The sequence below is a fragment of the Lampetra planeri genome, chromosome 52, assembly GCF_965212315.1.
Source record: "Lampetra planeri chromosome 52, kcLamPlan1.2.h2, whole genome shotgun sequence".
Taxonomy (NCBI): domain Eukaryota; kingdom Metazoa; phylum Chordata; class Hyperoartia; order Petromyzontiformes; family Petromyzontidae; genus Lampetra; species Lampetra planeri.
This window is the reverse complement of record NC_136158.1, coordinates 5,133,882-5,156,016: the sequence shown is the minus strand read 5'-3', so window position 1 is coordinate 5,156,016 and position 22,135 is coordinate 5,133,882. Positions and strand designations below refer to the sequence as shown.

Below are 22,135 nucleotides of genomic sequence, written 5' to 3'. Positions count from 1 at the left end.
TACCCGGCTGGGTACGGGTAGCCGGGTATCGGGTAGGGTACGGGTATCAGATACCCGTTTGCGACCTCTGGCCAAAAGCCTCTGCTGCTGTGAGGATGACCGCGATGATGGTTTATGCTCCTTGACGAGATTTTGTAGTGCAAGGCACGGCGAGTAGCTGAGGCATTTAAACGCCCGAATGAACGCAAATCGTTATCCTCAAGTGGCAAAACAGCATTTCGTGTAAAACCACTCATTCTCGTTCTTCTTCCGCTTCTTGCTCCTCCTCTTGCTGCTCCTGCCCCCCCCGTCTGTTTGCAGTGGAGGTGCTGAGCGGCGGTCACGCGCCCGCACCTGCCAGGGGCAACGTAGGGCAGGCGCAGGCACGGCCAGAAGCGGGGACAAGCGCAGAGGAGACGGAGCTTGTGGGGAAAATCTCAGACGCATTGTTCACCGACGGAAGCGAGCTCCGTCAACGGCAAGTCCACCCGACGGAAGAGGACTGAAGTGGCATCTGACCAGCGCGAGAGATAGTCTCCGTGAATTGTTTTCACTTTGTGGAAGATGCAGCAATTGCTGTCACTCTTGATTTTTTTTTTTATAAGTTCTTTGAGTTTAGAATGTTGTTTTTTTATTATCGGTCACTTTACGTTCAATGACCTTTTGTTTGTCGATGGGGAACCCAGCCTTTTGGATTAATTGTGAATGGGGGTATTTATGCCGCCGATGTGTTCCATCAAACGTAATTCCACTGCATCGCACCGTGCGCGAGCTAAGCACATTTCGCCGAGCGATCCAAACGACGACCCAGTGTCCCCCCCCCGTCTAAAGTTATACTTGTGGGGGTGGGGTGGTCTTGCACTTGTCACACAATGCTCTCCTTTCTAGCAGCATGCTAACATTTCCAATTATGCAGAAAACATAACCATTGCCGTGTCTCTTTTTCTTCAAAGGATCGACTTGATTTGTTTGTACCGCCTTTTTTTCTATTCTTTAGTTGCAGGAATTTTCACCGCCGTTGTTTTGTGCTGCCCATCGTGTCGGCGGGGTTCTTTTTAACTTGACAGCGCAAAACACTCGGCCTGACAAAAATAAAACACGCTCGCAGGAATGAGTGTCTGTGGAACGGGAGGAATGCTTTGCACGAGCCATACTTCATTCCGCTCATCATGCCCGTTAAAATCCCACATTTTCATATTCTCTATCATCGCCTTTTGTCAACCACGACCAACACCCCCCCCCCATGCTGGATGAAGCCCAGAGGTCGCAACCGGGTACCCGATACCTGTACCCTACCCGATACCCGGCCGGGTACGGGTACCCGTTTGCGACCCTGGTGCGGCCGGGTACGGGTAAGGAATCAAAACCCGTTTGCGACCTCTGATGAAGCCCCTCCCCAAACCACCGCCAATTCTAGCGGTAGCGCAAAGCAGCACATAGCATCTGCACACAAGCACCGTTGTCATCCTGATTGAAATTCATTTGCTTCGGGGTTTTTGTTTAGTCCAAAGTAAACTCAAATTTCAACGCATCCGTCAATAAGACTGCCCCAAAAAGAGGTGGGGGGGGGGGCTGATATAATAGGCAATGCTCGGGCAGTGGCCCTTTATCGAAGGGCAAATTGAGAATGGCCATTGCTTGAAATGCCTTTCTTTTAAGGCGGTGTTGTTGACAAACTTTTGAGTTGTGGCTTTTTTGTGCCAATACACCCGCTGGCAATGTTATCGGCAGCAAAACAAAAAGTTTAAAAGAAACTTTGCAATGCTGTTCTGCTCGCGTTCCTTCATGCCGTGGAGCTAATGACAGACCCCAAGGGTGTTTATCGTGCGTAATACTGGTGCGGTCTGGAACGGGAGAGCGGTTGTTGTGGATTTCAATACATTAATTGCAGAGAACATTCTGAAAGTGATTGATGAACAGATCCAGTTGAGCTTGTTTTGCTGTCACTTCTCTGATCCTCCGCTGCCATCCTGCACACCTTTAAGATAATGGGGGGGGGGGGGGGGGAAACTCACACGAAGTTGCGCAGCCTCTGATTTTTATTTTATTGCCACAAAGGTAGCATACGGAACCTGCGACCATGTGTATAATATAGCTGTGGTTGAAATGCTTAATATGCCTGAAAGCAATCGTGTTCATTAAAATGTATACAGGGTGATCCTTCATAACAGATTTTTTTTTATCTTCTTGGTTCTTTCGGTAAAGTCACGTAGAATGGAAATAATAAAATAATAAAAATAAAACAAAATAATTCTAAGACTGTCTTCTCGACAGACCTGTTCTCCACCTGAGGACGGCTGCTTGCGTTGTGGCCGAAACGTCGTGAGAATTATTTTATTATGTAATTTTATTTATTTATTTCCATTCTACGTGACTTTACCGAAAGAACCAAGAAGATGAATCCCTGCAGTCACGAAAGCTTTAAATCGAGATTTTTTTTTAGGTTAGATCGTGTAAATTTTAACGTCTCGTTAAACCCGCCAGCGCCCGACAGCCAATTAGTAAAGTATGTCACGTAAACAGAACATCCAATTCGTTACTCGTACAAACACCACCGGTGTGTTGGAGAGCAAATCCACACCATTTACAATCAAGAGTACGCCGTTTCACCAGTAATTACAACCGGCATCATTCGGTGGCAGCCAGATTTGATCTAACCCCCAATAAACCTGTTATGGATATTGGTCGCGAAAGCCTACGTGTTAAAATGGTGATCCGTGTATACCCAACTTGATATTGAACACCCTCCGTCCCCTCTTCAACGCCCGATTGAATGTTCAATGCACCCCTCCATATCTTGAGAAATGAGCGTGCTAAAAGGTTGAATGAGTTTTATTGAGTTTGATGGGAGGTGTCAATGAAAGGTCACTTTCTCAATGTACCCCAGATTTTTTTTAGTGGAGGCTCTGCGTGGATCACTCCAAGTGGGGCAGGGGGGGGGGGTCACCGCAAACCCACAATGATATGGGGTGAAGAATAAATACTCTTAGTTTTTTCGGTAAAGTCACGTAGGTAAAAAAATGAAATAAAAAAAATGAACAATAATTTCATTTTTTTTCCTACGTGACGTTACCGAAAAAACTAAGAGTATGAATCCTTGCAGACACGAAAGCTTCAAATCTAGAATGAAGAAATGTTGTTTTTGTTGTTGCGAGGGAACACTTGACTATGCAGCTGATGGAACAATGCATTTACACATCTTCCTTGCACTTGTTGATTAATCACGTCGATTGCTCGTTTGCCTTGGATGTCGCTGCTGTTTGGAAGGGTTGACGGCGCAAGCGTTCAAACCAAATAAAACGGCTGGCGCGCGTGGGTGTGCTGTCACATCGAATGCCGTTCTTGCCGATGTTTGGACGTTTTAAGAACGCAGTGTGTGTGCAAGTATCGGCCTGTTGTTGGGCCATTTCTTGGTCGAGGGTCTCTCCCGCACCGTATGCCTCTGTGGGGGTGGTTGTTTGACCATACTTCACCACGCTGGTCAGCGCAGTTTGGTGAAGACACCTCTTCCATTTTCGACTTTCAATGTTTCGCTTTTCGGAATCATCCTTTCACTACCCCGTCCACCGCAGTGGGGGCTACCCCTGGGGGGGGGAAACAATCTTGAGCGGTTTGCTGCACTGCCCTCCATGTAACCAAGTGCCACGTTGAGATTTGAACTCTGAATGTTCACACTCAAGGCACAGCAAAGCGTCTTATGACACTGGTCAACACACTCTTTCTGGCATAAGGTATTCCAACGGGTTTAAGGTAATTTTGGGGTGCTGATTCCAAATCTGGCATCAGTTTTTGTCCATCACATCAGGTTTTTGAGATATCAAATATTGCATTTTCAATAAAAACTGCAGAAGAAAAATATTAAATAAATGTGGATATCTACATTAAATTATATTATAAACACACTATCCTAAAAATACAGCACCATATTTTAACACTAAAGGAGTCACTGACTCGCAACAACTTGCAATCATAAGTGACAGAGTTAATTTCGGGTAAAATCAATGAAAATGGGGTATGCCGATAGCATAAAAATGAGATGTGATAGAGCAAATCTGAGATCAGATTTGGAATCAGCACCCTGAAATTAGTCTAAAACAGCTGCAAAAGTCCAGGCCAGAAAAACATGTTTTTTTTGTTGACCAGTGTAATCCACCTCTGCCGACCACGGCTACACAGTGGAAGTGCGCGCACACAGACACATCAATCACAGGGGTGGGTCGTGCATTGGGGGAAAGTATTTACAGGGTGGGCACGATGTCTTGTGACCCCACCCCCTCGCCAAATTAACATACCTCCCTTGCAATGCTCCTTTGCATATTCATTTATATTTTAACCTTAAAAAATATTAAGTTTTATTACAGAATTGGGGGGGGGGGGTGGTCACGAGACATCTGGACCACCCTATCGAGTGAATACCTGGGGTGTGAACATGGCGTAAGGCACAAGCGTTTTCCTAGATGCACTAACGGCGCCGGATTAAAGATGTTTTTTTAGTACTCTTAGTTGTTTCGGTAAAGTCACGCAGGTAAAAAATGAAATTAAAATTAATAAAATCCTTGCCTCACTTGATGCAGCAAATCTGGCTGTGACGGTCCTACCTGATGACAGAGACTTGTGTTGCCTCCGAAACGTCGTGATTTTATTGTTTTATTTTTATTAATTTTAATTTCATTTTTTACTTACATGGTGACTTTACCGAAAGCACACTAAGAGTATGAATCCTTGCAGTCACGAAAGCTTCAAATCTAGAATGTTTTTTTAGTACATGTGACACCAACAAAGAAAAAATATTTCCTCTTATTACGAGGTAGTAGTAGTATAGGTGCAGCCCTGCAACTGCATGCGCATGCGACTGCTGGCGGAAGGGCCTCCACCAGAGGGAGATGGAATCGAACTGCAAGTCGAGCGTGCTCGCCATTACATCACGGAAGCGCCGACGAATGATACGGGTCATGTTAAAACGATATGAACACAAGGTTATACCTGATGCCAAAATGTTTATTCGTAATTTATGTCCGTGGGTCCATATGGAAGGTTTCGGCCCTGGACAAATATGCTATCTACTTCTCCCATCCCCCCCCCTTACATCTGGCCCTGCTTACAGCACTCAGAATTTATCATTAATCAATGAACGTGTCCAATACAGACACGTATATACCGTATTAGCAAATAATACAATTTTCTAATCGCCACTGCCCATTCACAAGACGCAGTGGATGTTACCCACGGTGCCTTAAAGGCCAGACACGGTCAAAATGAACACGTGTTGTTCACTTTGCAAAGGTATCCCGTGGCAGTGCGACAATAAAAAAAAAGTAGGCATATAACAATGCATCAACTAACCGATAAAAATAAATCCTTAAAACTTTGAACGAGCGTTTAACCGTTTACGTGGCTGGCGATAGTGACTGCGTGCTCTGTTGCGATTGGTTCAACCTATTTCCTACAGCCACAATACAAACAATAACTATACGGTTGAACTCCTGCAACCACATTTTGATTTGTACATAATAACAAAAATTAGAGCAGTGTTCTTCACTAATTTTCAGACGGGGGCCACTTTCTCCGATATGACATCATCAGTGTGTTGAGGGCCGCCACATTTGAAACCATTGGGGGTTTGTGACAGTAGCACGATGAATTTCGATTTAAAGCTTTCGTGACTGCAGGGATTCATCTTCTTGGTTCTTTCGGTAAAGTCACGTAGAATGGAAATAATAAAGTAATAAAAATAAAACGTAATAAAAATAATTTTCACGACGTTTCGGCCACAACGCAAGCAGCCGTCCTCAGGTGAAGAACAGGTCTGTCGAGAAGTCATTCAGACGCTGTATTCTCGACAGACCTGTTCTCCACCTGACGGCTGCTTGCGTTGTGGCCGAAACGTCGTGAGAATTATTTTATTATGTTTTATTACTTTATTATTTCCATTCTACGTGACTTTACCGAAAGAACCAAGAAGAAGCAGCACGATGATGATGGTGGAGGGGTGTTTTCAAATTTGTGTATTGTCAGGGGCCGCACTAAAGGCCACCAGTGGCCTGTGGGCCTTTGCAATGAAGAACGCCGATTTAGAGCTTTCGCACTTGCGTTTTTCGGCACGATGTTCAACGTTTCACTCCTCCTGTTGGAAGCTGTCTTTCAGAATGAATTCGCGTTGCCGAAGAAACTGCCGAGAAATGTGGAGCGCAGCGGGACAACGCGTGCTTCAGCAACTCTTGGCACGGCCCGGAAACGCGATTATTAAATAACCAATCCTTTACAGAAAAGTAACTAATACATCAGGAGCCTAACAAGTCTATTTTAATCGATGAATCGGTGCATCGTTACAGTCTCGCTGTACAGGTGTCGGTTTGCGCGATTTCACGCCATATATGCGGCGAACCTCTACCCAAAATTCGTGACGTGGCGCGTATTGAATTCAGTCCACATGCGGCGATGCGGTTTGACTTGGGACAACGTCGTACGGTTAGTTGCGAGTACTGTGTGCGATACTCGGCGTGCAGCTGCCTCGCACACAAGAGACACGTACACAGAGAGCGATACATACAGGGAACCGGAGAACCCGTGCACAACAGGGGGAGAAAACATAACAAGCCCCGCACAGAAGAGCACCCGAGTTGGTAATCGAACCCAGGCCCCTTCTTGCTGCGACTCAGAGCGCTACTGAGTGAGCGATCGTGCTTTGCCCGGCTCTGCGGGCACAACACCTAGGAGTCCCGATCGCCGTCAGTCTTGGCTCGCTTGGCTCTCGGCCCTTCCTCCTCTTCACGTTCCTCCGCGGCTGCCGTGGGCTTCTCAGTCACAGGCTCCTGCATCGCCATGGGGTCCTCCTCCGTCACGGGCCCATCTGCTGAGGACGACGACTCTGCTACAGGCTTCTCCACCAAGAGTCCCTCCGCCACGGGCTTCTCCGCCGTGGGCTTCTCCGCCACAGGTCGCTCCGCCGTGGGCTTCTCCGCCGTAGGTCGCTCCACCGTGGGCTTCTCCGCCGTGGGCTTCTCCGTCGCAGGTCGCTCCGCCGTGGGCTTCTCCGCCGCAGGCCGCTCCGCCATGAGCTTCTCCACCAAGAGTCCCTCCACCGTGGGCTTCTCCGCCACAGGTCCCTCCGCCGTGGGCTTCTCCACCAAGAGTCCCTCCACCGTAGGCTTCTCCGCCACAGGTCGCTCCACCGTGGGCTTTTCCGCTGTGGGCTTCTCCGCCGCAGGTCGCTCCGCCGTGGGCTTCTCCGCCACAGGCCGCTCCGCCGTGGGCTTCTCCGCCGCAGGTCGCTCTGCCGTGGGTTTCTCCGCTGCAGAGCCAGCATCAGGCGCCACCGTAATGCCTGCAATAGGGCAATCCATCCCCCGTTGCCAATCATTACGCTGTCAAAAGGTAATCCACCGTCAATCGACACCGTTTCAAGTTTATTTTATTTCAAACTTCACGCAGGCAACTTGGAAACTGGAAGAGGAAAACATGGGCAGAGGCGCGAGTTAAGTCTGGATCAGGCAGGACACATTCTCTGGACGGAGCGATAGCCAGTTGGTCGAGACTAAGGGTGGAGAGGCAGCTAAAGGAGTGAGTTAGCGCCTTGGAGGACGTCTACGGTGGAGGTGGAGCGGTTTGAGATAAACTCGCGTGCAGGAGCCCGACGGATCGTTGCCGCACGAGTCCGCAAGAGGAGGCTGAAGGTGACGACGAAGGAATAGCGACGGCTGGGAGACATTAACGACAGCTGTCCAGTCCAAGTTGGTGTGTTTGATTAACCAGGTGAGAACCCAAAAAGACCAGGATAAGAGTCTCGTTTGCAAGAGAAATCTGGGGGGGGGGTCGGCTTACCGAAATGACAAAAGGGAAATAGAAATTTAAATGAAAGCACAGCTCATGGGGCAAAACGGAAATCGGAGTAAAAGCAACCGTGTCGTATGAGAAATCAATATCGTGCCAACGTAAATCGGTGTTAAATCATAAATGTCCCAGTGGCGGAAGTCGGCTCGGGCTGTTGCTTTGTGCCCCGTGCCCTGGGTGTGCATCTTCAGAATCGGAATATTTATTTATTCTGGAGGAATCCCCTCCAGCGGCTCGGCCAAGGCGACGCAAGCTGGGAGGAGTAAGTGCGTGGTGGTGGTGGCGGTTGAAGAGGAGAGGTTGTGCTGAGATTAAACTATAAACTATAAAAACTAAACTTTTATTTTGCCAGGTAAGACCCCACTGAGCTATGTAGCTGATTTGCAGAAGTGACCTGGCCACAAATGATAGCTCAACAAGTGACTAACCGCGTGGAAATGTACACCAGGAAAATACTCGAATGGCGTGTTTCTAAATATGGAGTGAAAAACTGGAGGACCCTGAGAAAAATCCACGCGACCACGGAGAGAGAGAGAGAACACGCAAACTCCAAATATACAGCAGCAGGCATCAGGATCCGGATCGAACCCACGGCATCCTGTATACCAGGCCAGGTAGTTAACATCTCCTAGCCACCGTGATGATGATGATGAGAGAAGAGAGATGCAAACTCCAAATATACAGGAGGCGTCAGGGTCGGGATCGAACCCACGGCATCCTGTATACCAGGCGAGGTAGTTAACATCTAGCCACCGTGATGATGATGATGAGAGAAGAGAGATGCAAACTCCAAATATACAGCAGGCGTCAGGGTCGGGATTGAACCCACGGCATCCTGTATACCAGGCGAGGTAGTTAACATCTCCTAGCCTCCGTGATGATGATGAGAGAAGAGAGATGCAAACTGCAAATATACAGCAGCAGGCGTCAGGGTCGGGATCGGACCTACGGCATCCTGTATACCAGACGAGGTAGTTAACATCTCCTAGCCTCCGTGATGATGATGAGAGAAGAGAGATGCAAACTCCAAATATACAGCAGCAGGCGTCAGGGTCGGGATCGGACCTACGGCATCCTGTATACCAGACGAGGTAGTTAACATCTCCTAGCCTCCGTGATGATGATGAGAGAAGAGAGATGCAAACTGCAAATATACAGCAGCAGGCGTCAGGGTCGGGATCGAACCCACGGCATCCTGTATACCAGGCGAGGCAGTTAACATCTAGCCACCGTGATGATGATGATGAGAGAAGAGAGATGCAAACTCCAAATATACAACAGGCATCAGGGTCGGGATCGGACCCACGACATCCTGTATACCAGGCGAGGCAGTTAACATCTCGCCACCGACAAGACTACGGAGTTCAGCTGCGCAGGTCCCTGCCGCTACGGGGGGGGGGGGTGGGGGGGGGAAGCCGCCTCTTACCTGTGAGCAGGTATCCCCCGGAGGCGCTTGTGCTCATGAGCGGATGAGTTCGGTTCGGCAAAACCTTGACGACACACACATGCACGCGCCAGCGGCGCAGCGGTTAGCGCGCCGCGCCAGAGGTCGCAAACGGGTTTTGATTCCTTACCCGTACCCGGTCACACCAGGGTCGCAAACGGGTACCCGTACCCTACCCGTACCCAGCCGGGTACGGGTACGGGTGTCGGGTACCTGATTGCGACCTCTGGGATGAAGCCATGTTGCAGGCGCGGGTGGGTTGATTCTAGGAACTTGAATTGTGAGAAGAGACAAGACGTTGGGAAATGAGTGACAAACGGTGACTCACCAGTGACTCACGGTCTACCCCGTACCCGGCCGCACCAGGGTCGCAAACGGCTACCCGTACCCGGCCGGGTACGGGTAGCTACCCCGTACCCGGCCGGGTACGGGTAGCCGAGTATCGGGTAGGGTACGGGTATCTGGTACCCGGTTGCAACCTCTGCGCCGCGCTCTCTCCCTCAATCCCGCAACATCAGTTTGATTCCCGACCGGTACCAACATCGGTGGCAGTCGATATGTGAACTTTCCACCCCCCCCCCGCCCGAACTATTTAAATATTTTTATTTTAACCAGCTGAGGCCCACTGAGCTATATAGCTCTTTTACACGTAGGAACAACAGTTCCACACTGCCCACCAGGGATTATTTGTCTGTCTGTCTGTCGTGCATAGCCCCGCCCTCGATTTGTATTTCATAGAGCGATTCGGGCGGGCTCAGCACCACGTGACGCGCCGCCCCACGCAGCTTGCGCCGCGTGACACGGATCGCACAAATGCGCTGTCCAACCAAGCTCCTACCTGCCCACCCCGAAGGAATGTGTTTCAGAAACGACCTCTTTCAACAATGTATAGCACGTCGATTCTAAATGTGGAGGGAAAAACAGGAGGACCTGGAGAAAAATCCACACGACCACAGGGAGAACACGCAAACTCCAAATATACAGGTGTCAGTTGGGATCGAACCCACGACCTCCTGTATACCAGGCGAGGTAGTCAACATCTTGCTACCCACCCTCACCCCATCAACCTCTATCAATCACCAACCCGCATTGACCGGAAGAGTGAAGTATGGTCAAATGACCCCCAAGACTGACATGGCATATGGACATTTTAGCCCATCAGTGGACTGTCTACCAATCTGATCGTCATCATCATCGTCGTCAGACTCGATCTATCCATGGCTCATGATGATGATGGAGCGGCTGCCAAAGGAGAGAAAACGCCCAAGAGAACGCAACCGTGGAGATGGAGCCATGAAGTAAGCTCGCACCGAGGCGCCAGATGGATTGCTGCATCATAGGAGCGCGAGATGCTGGCGGCTTGGAGAGATCTTCATCCAGCAGTGGAGAGATCATAGCTCATGATGATGATGAGGAGCCTCACCTGGTAGAAGCGGAGCCAGGACTCGGTGAGGTGGAGGCTCACCGTGCTCCCGCGCTCCTTCAGGTTGGTGTAGCATTCCAGCAGCGGCTGCACATCGCACGCGTCGCACACATCGTGCAACACACATCGTGCACACACATTGCATATATACACACACACACATCGCACACATACATCACATATATACACACCCACATAGAGCGCACATACACATCGCATATATACACACACACACATCGCATGTACACACACATCGTGCACACACATCGCATATACACACACACATCGCATGTACACACACAGCGTGTACACACACCGCGCACACATCACATTACACACACCAACTGTGCACATGTTGCATATACACACGCACACACATCACATATACACACCGGGTACACATGCATCACACACACACGCATTGCACACATCGTGCACACACATCGCATATATACACACACACACAGAGCGCACATACAAACACATCACACACACCGGGTACACACACATCGCACACACACATTGTGCACACACACACAGCGTGCACACACCACGCACACATCACATTACACACACACCGTGACATGTTGCATATACACACGCACACTGTGCACACACATCACATATACACACACTGCACACACAAACACACCGGATACACATGCATCACACGCACACACCGTGCACACATCGTGTGTATATATCCACACATGTTGAATTTTTTCGCACCGTACGCACCCGTGCAAACGCACGCACGCGGGTACGCACGCACGCAGGTCCACACGCAGGTACACACGAACCTCCAGACCTAGGTAGACGTACACACGCAGGTACATGCACAAAAAACAACAATTGTGCCTCCGAAACGTGGTGATTTTTGTTTTTATTTTATTTTACTTTCTACGTGACTTTACCGAAAAAACCTAAGAAGATGATTCCTTGCAGTCACGAAAGCTTCAAATCTAGAATTGCGCTTGTGCCAGGCTACGTGCATGTTGAGGTCACGTGAAGTGTCGAACGCCTGCTGGCAGGTCATGGGGCAGATCCAGGTGCCACGGGTCGACTGACTCAGATGACTGGCTGATGCACCACCTGTGCCCCCTACTGTGCCAACTTGCTGTGTTTTAGCTGCCCGGCGCTCCGCTCGTTGTTGTGAGCATCGCTCCTCCGCCCTCCGTTGTTGTTGGAGGGCGACTGCCTCCAAATGCCCAGTAGCGTCCTTCACGAGCCTCCTCCACAGAGGCCGATCTTGACACCGCCGGTACCAGTCATCGGCAAGTCCACTCAACTCCACATCCTCTTGTACCACATCACTACATCTCCTCTCTAGCCAGTGCCGCGCCCGTTTAGCCCCCTCTATCCGACCGAACAAAAGCTTCATTCTAGATTTGAAGCTTTCGTGACTGCAAGGATTCATATTCTTAGGTTTTTTCGGTAAAGTCACGTAGGTAAAAAATTAAAATTAATAAAAGTAAAATTAAAATAAATTTAAATCACGACGTTTCGGAGGCAACACAAGTCTTACTTGATACAGCAATCGTGCTGTGACGGTTCCACCTGCAGACGGAAGCTTGTGTTGCCTCCGAAACGTCGTGATTTTTATTTTATTTTACTTCTATTAATTTTAATTTTTTACCTACGTGACTTTACCGAAAAAACCTAAGAATACAAACAAAAGCTCTTTAGGCATGCGGTGGCTTGGCATGCGGGCTACATGACCCAGCCACATAGTTACACGCGCATGTACGGAAGCACACGCACGTACATGCGCAGGTACACACGCACACGCACCTCCCTGTGCTGGCAAAAGACGACGAAAGGTCGCGAGGGGGAGACGAAGTCAAGGAGCCCCTCGAGAATCGGCCACGGCTGGAACTTGCAGGCGATGATCAGGCTGACGAGACAGGGGGGGGGGGGGGTTGGTGGGGGTTAAAGCCGTTACGCCGGCAACGTCACGCCACGAAGTACGTCTCGCGGACTTCCACGGTCGTCATGGTCCTCACCACCCCAGCGACTTCCGCGGGGATTTAAAAGGCAGAACGGAACTGCCGCGGAGAGGGCGATGAGCAGCCCCCGAGTTCAAGTTGCAGTTTATGCAAAATCTAAAGTTGTCGTAAATGTCGAGTGATCCCGCCGCACCTCCGATTAGCACGGTTGGCTACGTACGTGAGAAAGAAGCTTAACATCCATCCATACATACTCAACCGGAAATTATACTCAATCCTAAATGCATACTAAAAAAAACAATCAACGTCGTCCGCCGGGCCAAAGCTGTTGTCACCACCCCACAACCCACCACATCCCGCAGCTGCTGCGCAGAACAAGCACAGCGGCCTTCGAGGTCTGCCCCTAACAGTCTCCCGTCCCCACCACCATCTGTTGCTCTTCGGCCTTCTTGTACCCTCGTGTCGCCGGACTCTTGTAGAGACCTCCCCAATGGCCGTGCCAGTAACCAGCTTCCTCCATCAACCGGCCCTCCCAAGTTACACAGGACTTACAGCTACACCCAGGCCTAAAGCATATGCTAAAGCCATTGCGTGATTACACGTGCAATTGCCAATGATGTCACAACTCCCTGATGAGTCACATGAGTCTAACCCCCCACCCCCACTCTAACCTGGGCACCGAAACCAAGCGAGGCAGGCTGGGGGCGGCACTAGGCCGCAACGGCGTTCATGTTTCAAGTAAACACGTTTAATAACTCACGCAAGTTAAGGAATTTAATAACTCGTGCATAACCAAGATCACGTCAGCGCATTATGCGCGAGTTACACAATCGAAGCAATAACTTGATGGGAAGACTCACCCATCGGCATCTCTCCGCGCGAGCTCCGCCACGCCAATGTCTGCGCACCGCTTCCTCTCCTCCTGCCGCACCTCCTTCTGTGGAGGGCGGCGGCAGGCAACGCACCGACCGCTCAGCTGTGGCGTGTACACAATTCTCTGGCACGAGTCGCAACGGGTACCGCGAGATCCGACCGCGTCCGTCCAACGATCGCAGAGCCGACGTATCAACGCTTTTCCAACCTCGGCATAGAAAAGTGCTGAAAACGTCGATTTAAAGCTTTCGTGACTGCAGGGATTCATCTTCTTGGTTCTTTCGGTAAAGTCACGTAGAAGGGAAATAATAAAATAAAACATAATAAAATAATTCTCACGATGTTTCGGCCACAACGCAAGCAGCCGTCCTCAGGTGAAGAACAGGTCTGTCGGGAAGACAGCGCTGTCTTCCCGACAGACCTGTTCTTCACCTGAGGACGGCTGCTTGTGTTGTGGCCGAAACGTCGTGAGAATTATTTTTATTACGTTTTCTTTTTATTATTTTATTACTTCCCTTCTACGTGACTTTACCGAAAGAACCAAGAAGATGCTGAAAACGTGTTTCTTGCTAGCGGTACAAGATAAAACATTTTAAGCAGAAAAATTACTTTCGCCAAAAACATATATTCCCTTCACCTGAGATTTGAGGTCCTTGACGTTGGCCATGCCAGTCTCACTCTCGGCCCGGACGTCTCCTTGCCTCTTGCCAGCCTGCTCTCCCGCAATGGAATCCAGTTCCGCCTGCTGAGAATCCTTCTCCGGCTGCTCCACATTGCCGGCAGCTGGCGCCTCCGTGTCCATACCAGAGTCGTCCACACATCCGTCCCAGCATCCCTCTGTGGAGACTACGGTGGCGGTGTTGCTAGCGGCGACGGCATTGTTGCTAGCGGCGGTGTTGCTAGCGGCGACTGCATTGTTGCTAGCGGCGACGGCGTTGTTACTAGCGGCGGTGTTGTTAGCGGCGACGGCGTCGGTGTTGCTAGCGGCGACGGCATTGTTGCTAGCGGCGACGGCGTTGTTGCTAGCGGCGGCTCCGGTGTTGCTAACGACGACGGCGTCGGTGTTGCTAGCGGCAGCGCCGTCGCAGCACTGCTGGGCGATGGCGCCGATCCGGTCGAGGGGGACGGAGAAGACGCGGGCGAAGAAGTGCTCGGGGAAGCCGAAGTGCTCCGTGGCCGTGGTGTTGGCCATGGCGCCGGCGTGCACGTTTAGGATCGTGCCGTGCCCTGCGGAGGCGTGGACAGACGGACGGACGGGTTACTCACGGGAGAATGGACGGCCACATGGACGAAACGGGGTTGGTGGGGGGGCAACAGACGGACGGATGCAAAGATCGCACGGGCACCATCACACACAAAGACGACGACCCCACCCCCTGTATAGCCTTAACAGATTGTTTGGGCAAGTGCTGTTACCGATTGCCTGCCAAGGGGGCGGTGGGTGGCTAGCACCACACTTGACTGTCTTTGTGTCTCGAGTGGCGATGTTCACACACCGCACGAGTGTCGACCTAGACGACACGCGCTTCATATAACCGTCACCCGTGTCGACCGTGAACGGGATTCGAATCGGGGTCGCCGAGTACGTAGCATGGCGCACGCTAACCCGCTGCGCCACCGCTGCACCTCCGCTCCCCGCACGCACACGTGCGCGCGTGCCGGCCACTCTCACCTCCCATGCGCTCCATGACGGCGCCCAGCACAAGCCCCGAGCAGCTCTCCACGACGATCGTCTTGCCGCTGGCGCGCACGTTCCCGGACGCCAGCAGCTGCGACAGCGAGTCCACGCGGAGGTGGCTGGCACGAGCGAGCGGAGCGTCGCGGGGTTACGGCACAAAAACCCCGGGGGGGTCAGCAACCATCCCCCCCACCCCTCGCCACACTTCCCGCGGGCACGGACAACCTCACCGCATCTCTGTCGAGATTGAAAACTCATTCTGATTTTTGTGTATTAGTTTGTTGTCCTTCTCCCGCGCCCCCGCACCTCCGATTAGCTCGGTTGGCTACGTACGGTGTGTGAAAGAAGTTCAGCGTACATACATACACCATCAACTGCCTCTAAATCATTTAAGCATACACGTGGGCACACATTCATTTGAAATATTTAAATAAAAATTACAGTAAAATGTTAATTTTTGTAAGCTCGAATTGGGCACTTTTGGCCACTTCCAACCAAAGGATTTTGGGCACTTTATAGCAAAAACAATTTGGCAGCCCCAACTGGAGAATGGTCTGACCATCCATCACCACCACCACCACACCTAGCTGCCTTTGTCTCCACACAGTGCTGATGTTTGCAAACTGTAGCGCATGTTCTCAATTGAGGCTGTGTCGATCACAGCCTCAAATGAGGCTCCGATAAGCACAGTTGGCTACGTATGGTGCGAAAGAAGAAGTTCAACATACGGACGGTGCTGCTCAGAGATGCCTGCCCAAATGTTCCAAGGCAGGGGTCATCGGCCAACCTGCAGCTCCAGAGCCGCATGCGGCTCTTTGGCTGGCCCCCTTTGCGAGCAACCGTTTTAACAACAAAAAATTAAATCTTAAAAAACACAATTTTACGTAAAGATAATTGATTCAATACGGCAGACCGCTGCTCTCAGGCAGTCAGGTAAATGCGCGCGTGTGCGTTGAACTTCTTTCGCACCGCACGCGGCCAAACCGCGCCAATCGGAAGGTGCTCTCGCGACAAAAGTGGATGGGCAACATGCTCGTGGTGGAGCAGCGCTTACCAGATCTTGGCCGGCTCGCGCGAGTGGTACATTGTAGCCAGGAGGCGTGCGTTCGGCTTCAGCACCGTGATGTGGGATTCGTACCTGCGCACACACGCGGCCCGTGTCTGCAGGGATTCATATTATTGGTTCTTTCGGTAAAGTCACATAGATAGGTTCAATAGAAAATTACAAAAAACTACGACGTTTCGATCAACATTAAATCCCAACGATCTTGAATGAAATTGACCAAAGCAGAACCCTCCATCAGGAAGAGGGGGTTAGCTTCTAAAGGTAAACTGTTTATAAAGGTTTGAAATGGGCGTAGCCCAAACGTCAGCAGCCAATGTTAATGTACATCACTTACATATTTTAATTTTCTTTGAACCTATCTACGTGACTTTACTGAAAGACCCAAACAATAAGGTGGCTAATGTTGATGATAATGACTGAAGGCCCAGCATAAGAGTACACAGTGACCGCAGCGTCACCGCAGCACTCCCCCCGCCGTCCCTACCGATGAATCGGAACGCTACTTCTACGCTCCCCGGGGCTTAAACCAACCAGTGCTGACCAGCGCGGCGAAGTATGGTCGAATAACCGTCGTGACCGTTTTCCTCTCGCACGCGCAACGGCCCGAAGACGTCTCTTCGCATATATACGGAGGACGGCAGAGCTTTGGCGATCATTGGCGCCAGCTCACGCGGTCTGGCCGCTGCCTGCCCGCTTGTCCGTGGTTCCTCCTCGTGCGTCCCGAGTCGAGAGCGAGCGGACACACGGTGCAGATTATTTATGTTATCGTTGTAATACTGGAGAACAAACGTCCCACAAACACAGTCCTGGGACAATGCTTGGTTGGCTAAAACAAACCCATGCAGTTAAATTTCGATTTAAAGCTTTCGCGACTGCAGGGATTCATCTTCTTGGTTCTTTCGGTAAAGTCACGTAGAAGGGAAGTAATAAAATAATAAAAATAAAACATAATAAAATAATTATCACGACGTTTCGGCCACAGCGCAAGCAGCCGTCCTCAGGTGAAGACCAGGTCTGTCAGACGCTGTCTCCCCGACAGAAACTGAGGACGGCTGTTCGCGTTGTGGCCGAAACGTCGTGAGAATTATTTTATTATTTCCCTTCTACGTGACTTTACCGAAAGAACCAAGAAGATGAACCCATACAGGTGAACAGGACCGTGCAAGCAAATTAAATTGTTGTACGATACTTCCAACGTCCCTGCTTCCCCAAGCAAAACTACACAAACTCTATCCTACAACCCTCTCGTCGTGGCTAGCAGACCTCTCACCGAGTGGTGAAGTATGGTCAAACGACCCGCACGGCCTGGGGTGGGGCCCTCATCCATTATAAGGTGGCACTCATTGCACACAAAGTGCTTGCCACAAATGAACCACAATACCAGGGTGATCTCATCGGGGGGAGCATAAACTATCACGTGAACTCCGGTCATCCTCTAAGCAGCGGCTTTTGGCTCGCCATTGAACGAAGACGGTCACCGCATTGCACGCTTTGAGATGCGCTTCTGCGGCCGTCTGGAACGCTCTTCCTTCCGATATTAGAAGGCCACTAGATTGAAAACGAATTCCTTTAGAACTACTTTTTTTGTTTAGTTTGTTGACCTTCTCACGCACCTCCGATGAGTACACGGCTGGCTACGTACCGTGCAAAAGAAGCTCAACATACAAAGACAAAGCGAGCGCCCGTGAAGGGTAGGAAGGCACACGAGAGTAGGTGGCCAGCACCACGCCCGACCGCCTTTGTCTCCCCAGTGGCGATGTTTTTACACACAGCACCAGGTACTCATTTGAGGCGACCTAGGGGAGGGCCCAGGACGGGTTTCGATAATCGTCACCGGTGTTGGCCGTGAGCGAGAATCGAACTCGGGTCGCCGGGTTCGTAGCGCAGCGCGTGAACCACCACACGACCGGATCGACAGCGGTGCTGTTCCGAATACTACGGATCCACTCACTTCTTCTTCTTCCTCTTGATGTACTTCTCTTGAGAAAACTCCGTCTTTTCTTTGAACGTGCTGCTGTTCTCCACCAGCTGGCTCACAATCTCCTGCTCAACGCAAATCACCGATGAGAATAAGTATAACCCTTAAAAACAAAGTTTTTCACTATAAATCCTTTATATGCGTGGCAGCGAACTTAATATAAAGGATTTAAAAATATATTCGCCTGTGGAGGACGCGGGGATCGATCCCGCAACCTTTGGCATGGGAAGCGAGGGCGCTACCAACTGCGCTACTCCGCCACGGCCTGTGGAGGGGTTACGCTCTGGGCTCTTACACTGTGACGTTCAGCCAAAGCCATGAATGAGTTCTATTTGAATATATGTAAAATAATATTTTTTTGCCTAAAAAGTGTAACATTTTGGGAATTTTTTTTCACGAACATTAATTGTCTCGCACAACGAGTCTGTGTGGAAAATGTCAGCTCGATTGGATCACGGGAAGTGGGTTAAAAAATGACCGAAAGATTTGCACGGTCGTAAGCAAGCAAGCAAGCACGCAAGCAAGCAAGCAAGCGAACTTAATATAAAGGATTTAAAAATCAACGGAATCCTCCGATACGAATAACAAAATTATAATCACATTCATTAAGAGCCTTTCATCAAGCAGGGTGTCATGGTTTGCTTGGTGTTGTTTGTCGAGCTATCGTATTAGCACGGTTGGCTATGTACGGTGCGAAATATGTACAACATTTGTGGCCGGGTCGCTTCTGAAAATGAGCGATAGCTCAGTGGGCTTTACCGGGTAAAATAAAAAAATAGTTTATAGTTTAGTTTAATTGCAGGGCTCAACGTTTACATGCATCCCCTTTTATCGTAAGCTGAGCACATGTCTCGCAGCCCCTATCGCTCCGTGCTGGGCCAGTGAAGAGCTGTGCCCTACCGTGCCCCTGGGGCTGGGGTAGTGAGGAGCTGTGTCCTACCGTGCCCCTGGGGCTGGGGTAGTGAGGAGCTGGGCCCTACCGTGCCCCTGGGGCTGGGGTAGTGAGGAGCTTGGCACTACCGTGCCCCTGGGGCTGAGGTAGTGAGGAGCTGGGCACTACCGTGCCCCTGGGGCTGGGGTAGTGAGGAGCTGGGCCCTACCGTGCCCCTGGGGCTGAGGTAGTGAGGAGCTGGGCCCTACCGTGCCCCTGGGGCTGGGGTAGTGAGGAGCTGGGCCCTACCATGCCCCTGGGGCTAGGGTAGTGAGGAGCTTGGCACTACCGTGCCCCTGGGGCTGAGGTAGTGAGGAGCTGGGCACTACCGTGCCCCTGGGGCTGGGGTAGTGAGGAACTAGCCCTACCGTGCCCCTGAGGCCCTGTTCCTTGAGAGCCGAGATGTCGTCCCGCGTGAGCTTCTGTGCCGAGCCGTCGCTCTGGATGTTGCGGTTGTCGACTCCGGACTCCGACACCGCGACTGCGACAGGCGGGGAGAAAACCAAACAGCGCGGCGACCCGTGTGGGGCAAACCGGGGGGAAAGGATGGTGTGACATTTCGAGAACCGATTGCACATAGACACCCTTACAAGTCCAAACTGTGTGGTACAATTATATTGTGCAATAGTATTGTTTGGGACACGAGACTGACATAGGAATTTCTCGTGGTGGTATAACACATTCCTGCAGAGGGAGCTGGTAGGAACATTGGGTTGCTCGGTCAATGGCCAGGGTCAACGGCGGTGTGGTGTATTCCGCAAATATGCCCGACTGTGAGGGCGGGCACAAGCCGGCGTGAGTAGGTTAAACGTTGAGTTTTACGAGGGCACCACGGTGTGAACAGCCCCTCCCCACCCAGCCCCACCCCCCACCCAGCCCTATCTACATGACTTTACCGAAAAACCCAAACAATAAGGTGGCAAATGTTGATTATAATGACTGTGAAGAAGGCCCAGCATAAGAGTACAGAGCACTGCAAAGGATGAACTAACACCAGGTAAGAAAGTGGACAAAAATCCCAATTGTAGACCCTCCTGACGACGTCTTGACACCGTTTGACGACGTCTCACCTTCAGCCTTGAGCTGCTTGCTCGCACACTGGGGCTGTAGGTCACCTCCACCCGTGATGTCAAACGTGGTGCCGTACCTCGCGCCGATCAAACTGTCCACGAAGAACCACTTCTTCTCGAAGTTCACCTTCCTGAGGGATGCATTGCACCACATTGCCTGTCAGTCCAGCGACTTGGCCATTGCGTGTTACTGTTTTACCTTATTTTATTTTACACGGTAAGGCCCACCGAGCTTTGTAGCTCTTTTCCAGAAGCGACCTCGCGCCACAAATGATAGCTCAGCGAAGCAGCTTATCATGTGTTAATGTACAGCAGCCAACTACTCTAAACGCGTGTTTCTATATGTGGAGGGAAAAAACGGAGGACCGGGAGAAGAATTCACACAACCACGGGGAGAGAGACACGCAAACTCCAAATATACAGCAGCAGGCGTCAGGGTAGAGATCGAACCCACGACCTCCTGTATACTACGCGAGGTAGTTAACATCTCCTAGCCACCGTGATGACGATGATGAGAGACACCGCAAACTCCAAATATACAGCAGGCGTCGTCAGGGTAGGGCTCGAACCCACGACCTCCTATAGACCAGGCGAGGTAGTTAACATCTCCTAGCCACCGTGATGATGAGAGACACCGCAAACTGCAAATATTCAGCAGGCGTCAGGGTAGGGATCGAACCCACGACCTCCTGTATACCAGGCGAGGTAGTTAACATCTCTCCAGTTCAGCGACTTGCCCATTCGCTGTGGGGCAGTTCCACAAATGAGGCCACCTTAAAGCCATAATTGTAACATCATCAGAATAATATACTGCATTACGGGGTGGCCGTTTTGAAAATATGGCTTGAGTATGGTATAAGTGAATGGTTTCCTTTGTGCACACACACACACGACAACAGAATGCACCATCGCCATGCCGGGAAAACGTCAGCTCGCCCGAGTGAGTCCGACACGGCGGGTTTACTTCTATTCGAGTTTCCGTGACAATGTCAGTTGACAAGACGGTGCTCAAGTAAACGCCACAGTGAGATCCGATACCGACGATTACCGGCAACTATAAGGCGCGTCTGAAACGCACGTTGTGCAAAAATCCTTGAAAGGGAATCACTCGAATGAGTTTGGTTGGGAGAACGCCGATAAAATAACAATCCATCTCGAAACCAGGGTCCTCAAAGCCAATGCTGGGAAATTCCACATTCTTGTGGCGGGACCGCTCTTAACGTCTGTCAGTTATAATGTCGCTCTGCTCTGGGAGACGAGAGGGGGGTGGACGGGAGGGGGGGGAGACGAGAGGGGGGGGGGGAGACGAGAGGGGGGGGGGAGACGAGAGGGGGGGAGACGAGAAGGGGGGGGGGACGAGAAGGGGGGGGAGGGAGACGAGAGGGGGGGGGGAGACGAGAGGGGGGGGGACGAGAGGGGGGGGGGGGAGACGAGAGGGGGGGGGGAGACGAGAGGGGGGGAGACGAGATGGGGGGGTGGACGAGAGGGGGGGGGGGGAGAGACGAGAAGTGGGGGGGGGGGAGACGAGAGAGGGGGGGGTGAAGTGGTGTGTGAAGGCCGCACTCCACACCGGTGTCTCTCCACTCGCACGGCCTTCAGCAAGTCCTCTCGCTTCAGCACCACGCGGTCGCCCTCCCTGATGATGACCACAGTGGTGCTGGTGGTGTCCGTCTGCATGATGTCGCCACCGCTGACGACGGCGCCACCAGAGTTTGCAACGAGTGTCGCTAAAGCCATCGTGGTTGTTTGTCAGTGTAGCTGCTGCCTCTACTGCTGCCTCTGTCTGCTCCTGCCGCCTCTGTCTGCTGCTGCCTCTGTATCTGCCTCTACTGCTGCCTCTGTCTCTCCTGCTGCTGCCTCTGTCTCTCCTGCTGCTGCCTCTGTCTCTCCTGCTGCTACCTCTGTCTCTCCTGCTGC

General features: G+C 51.2%; 2 protein-coding genes across 2 annotated transcripts in view; one reads left to right on the top strand and one right to left on the bottom strand.

Moving 5' to 3' along the window:
* LOC144734577 (thioredoxin-related transmembrane protein 1-like) overlaps positions 1-3,317 on the top strand; it is a 14,879-nt gene extending 11,562 nt beyond the window's left edge. Inside the window, exon 8 of the mRNA XM_078616822.1 lies at positions 301-3,317. Coding sequence (XP_078472948.1) covers positions 301-485 — 185 coding nt within the window. The 3' untranslated portion in view covers positions 486-3,317. The remainder of the gene's footprint in view (positions 1-300) is intronic.
* On the bottom strand, positions 2,001-22,135 carry LOC144734576 (tRNA (adenine(58)-N(1))-methyltransferase non-catalytic subunit TRM6-like). Its single transcript, XM_078616821.1, has 13 exons — positions 22,118-22,135; positions 21,789-22,030; positions 20,219-20,349; positions 19,517-19,629; positions 18,191-18,282; positions 16,228-16,311; positions 15,168-15,292; positions 14,133-14,722; positions 13,483-13,559; positions 12,468-12,570; positions 10,677-10,763; positions 9,236-9,299; positions 2,001-7,303 (listed from the first exon to the last, which is right to left on the bottom strand). The coding sequence occupies exons 2-13, from the start codon at positions 21,953-21,955 to the stop codon at positions 6,690-6,692; spliced, it is 2,247 nt and encodes a 748-aa protein (XP_078472947.1). The 5' UTR covers positions 21,956-22,030; positions 22,118-22,135; the 3' UTR covers positions 2,001-6,689.

Coding starts and splice junctions, on each gene's coding strand:
- LOC144734576 (XM_078616821.1), bottom strand. CDS start 21,955: ATGGCTTTAGCGACACTCGTTGCAAACTCTGGTGGCGCCGTCGTCAGC. Junction 20,350..21,788: donor GTGCGAGTGGAGAGACACCG/GTGTGGAGTGCG, acceptor TGCATCCCTCAG/GAAGGTGAACTTCGAGAAGA. Junction 7,304..9,235: donor CGGGGGATACCTGCTCACAG/GTAAGAGGCGGC, acceptor GCCCTATTGCAG/GCATTACGGTGGCGCCTGAT.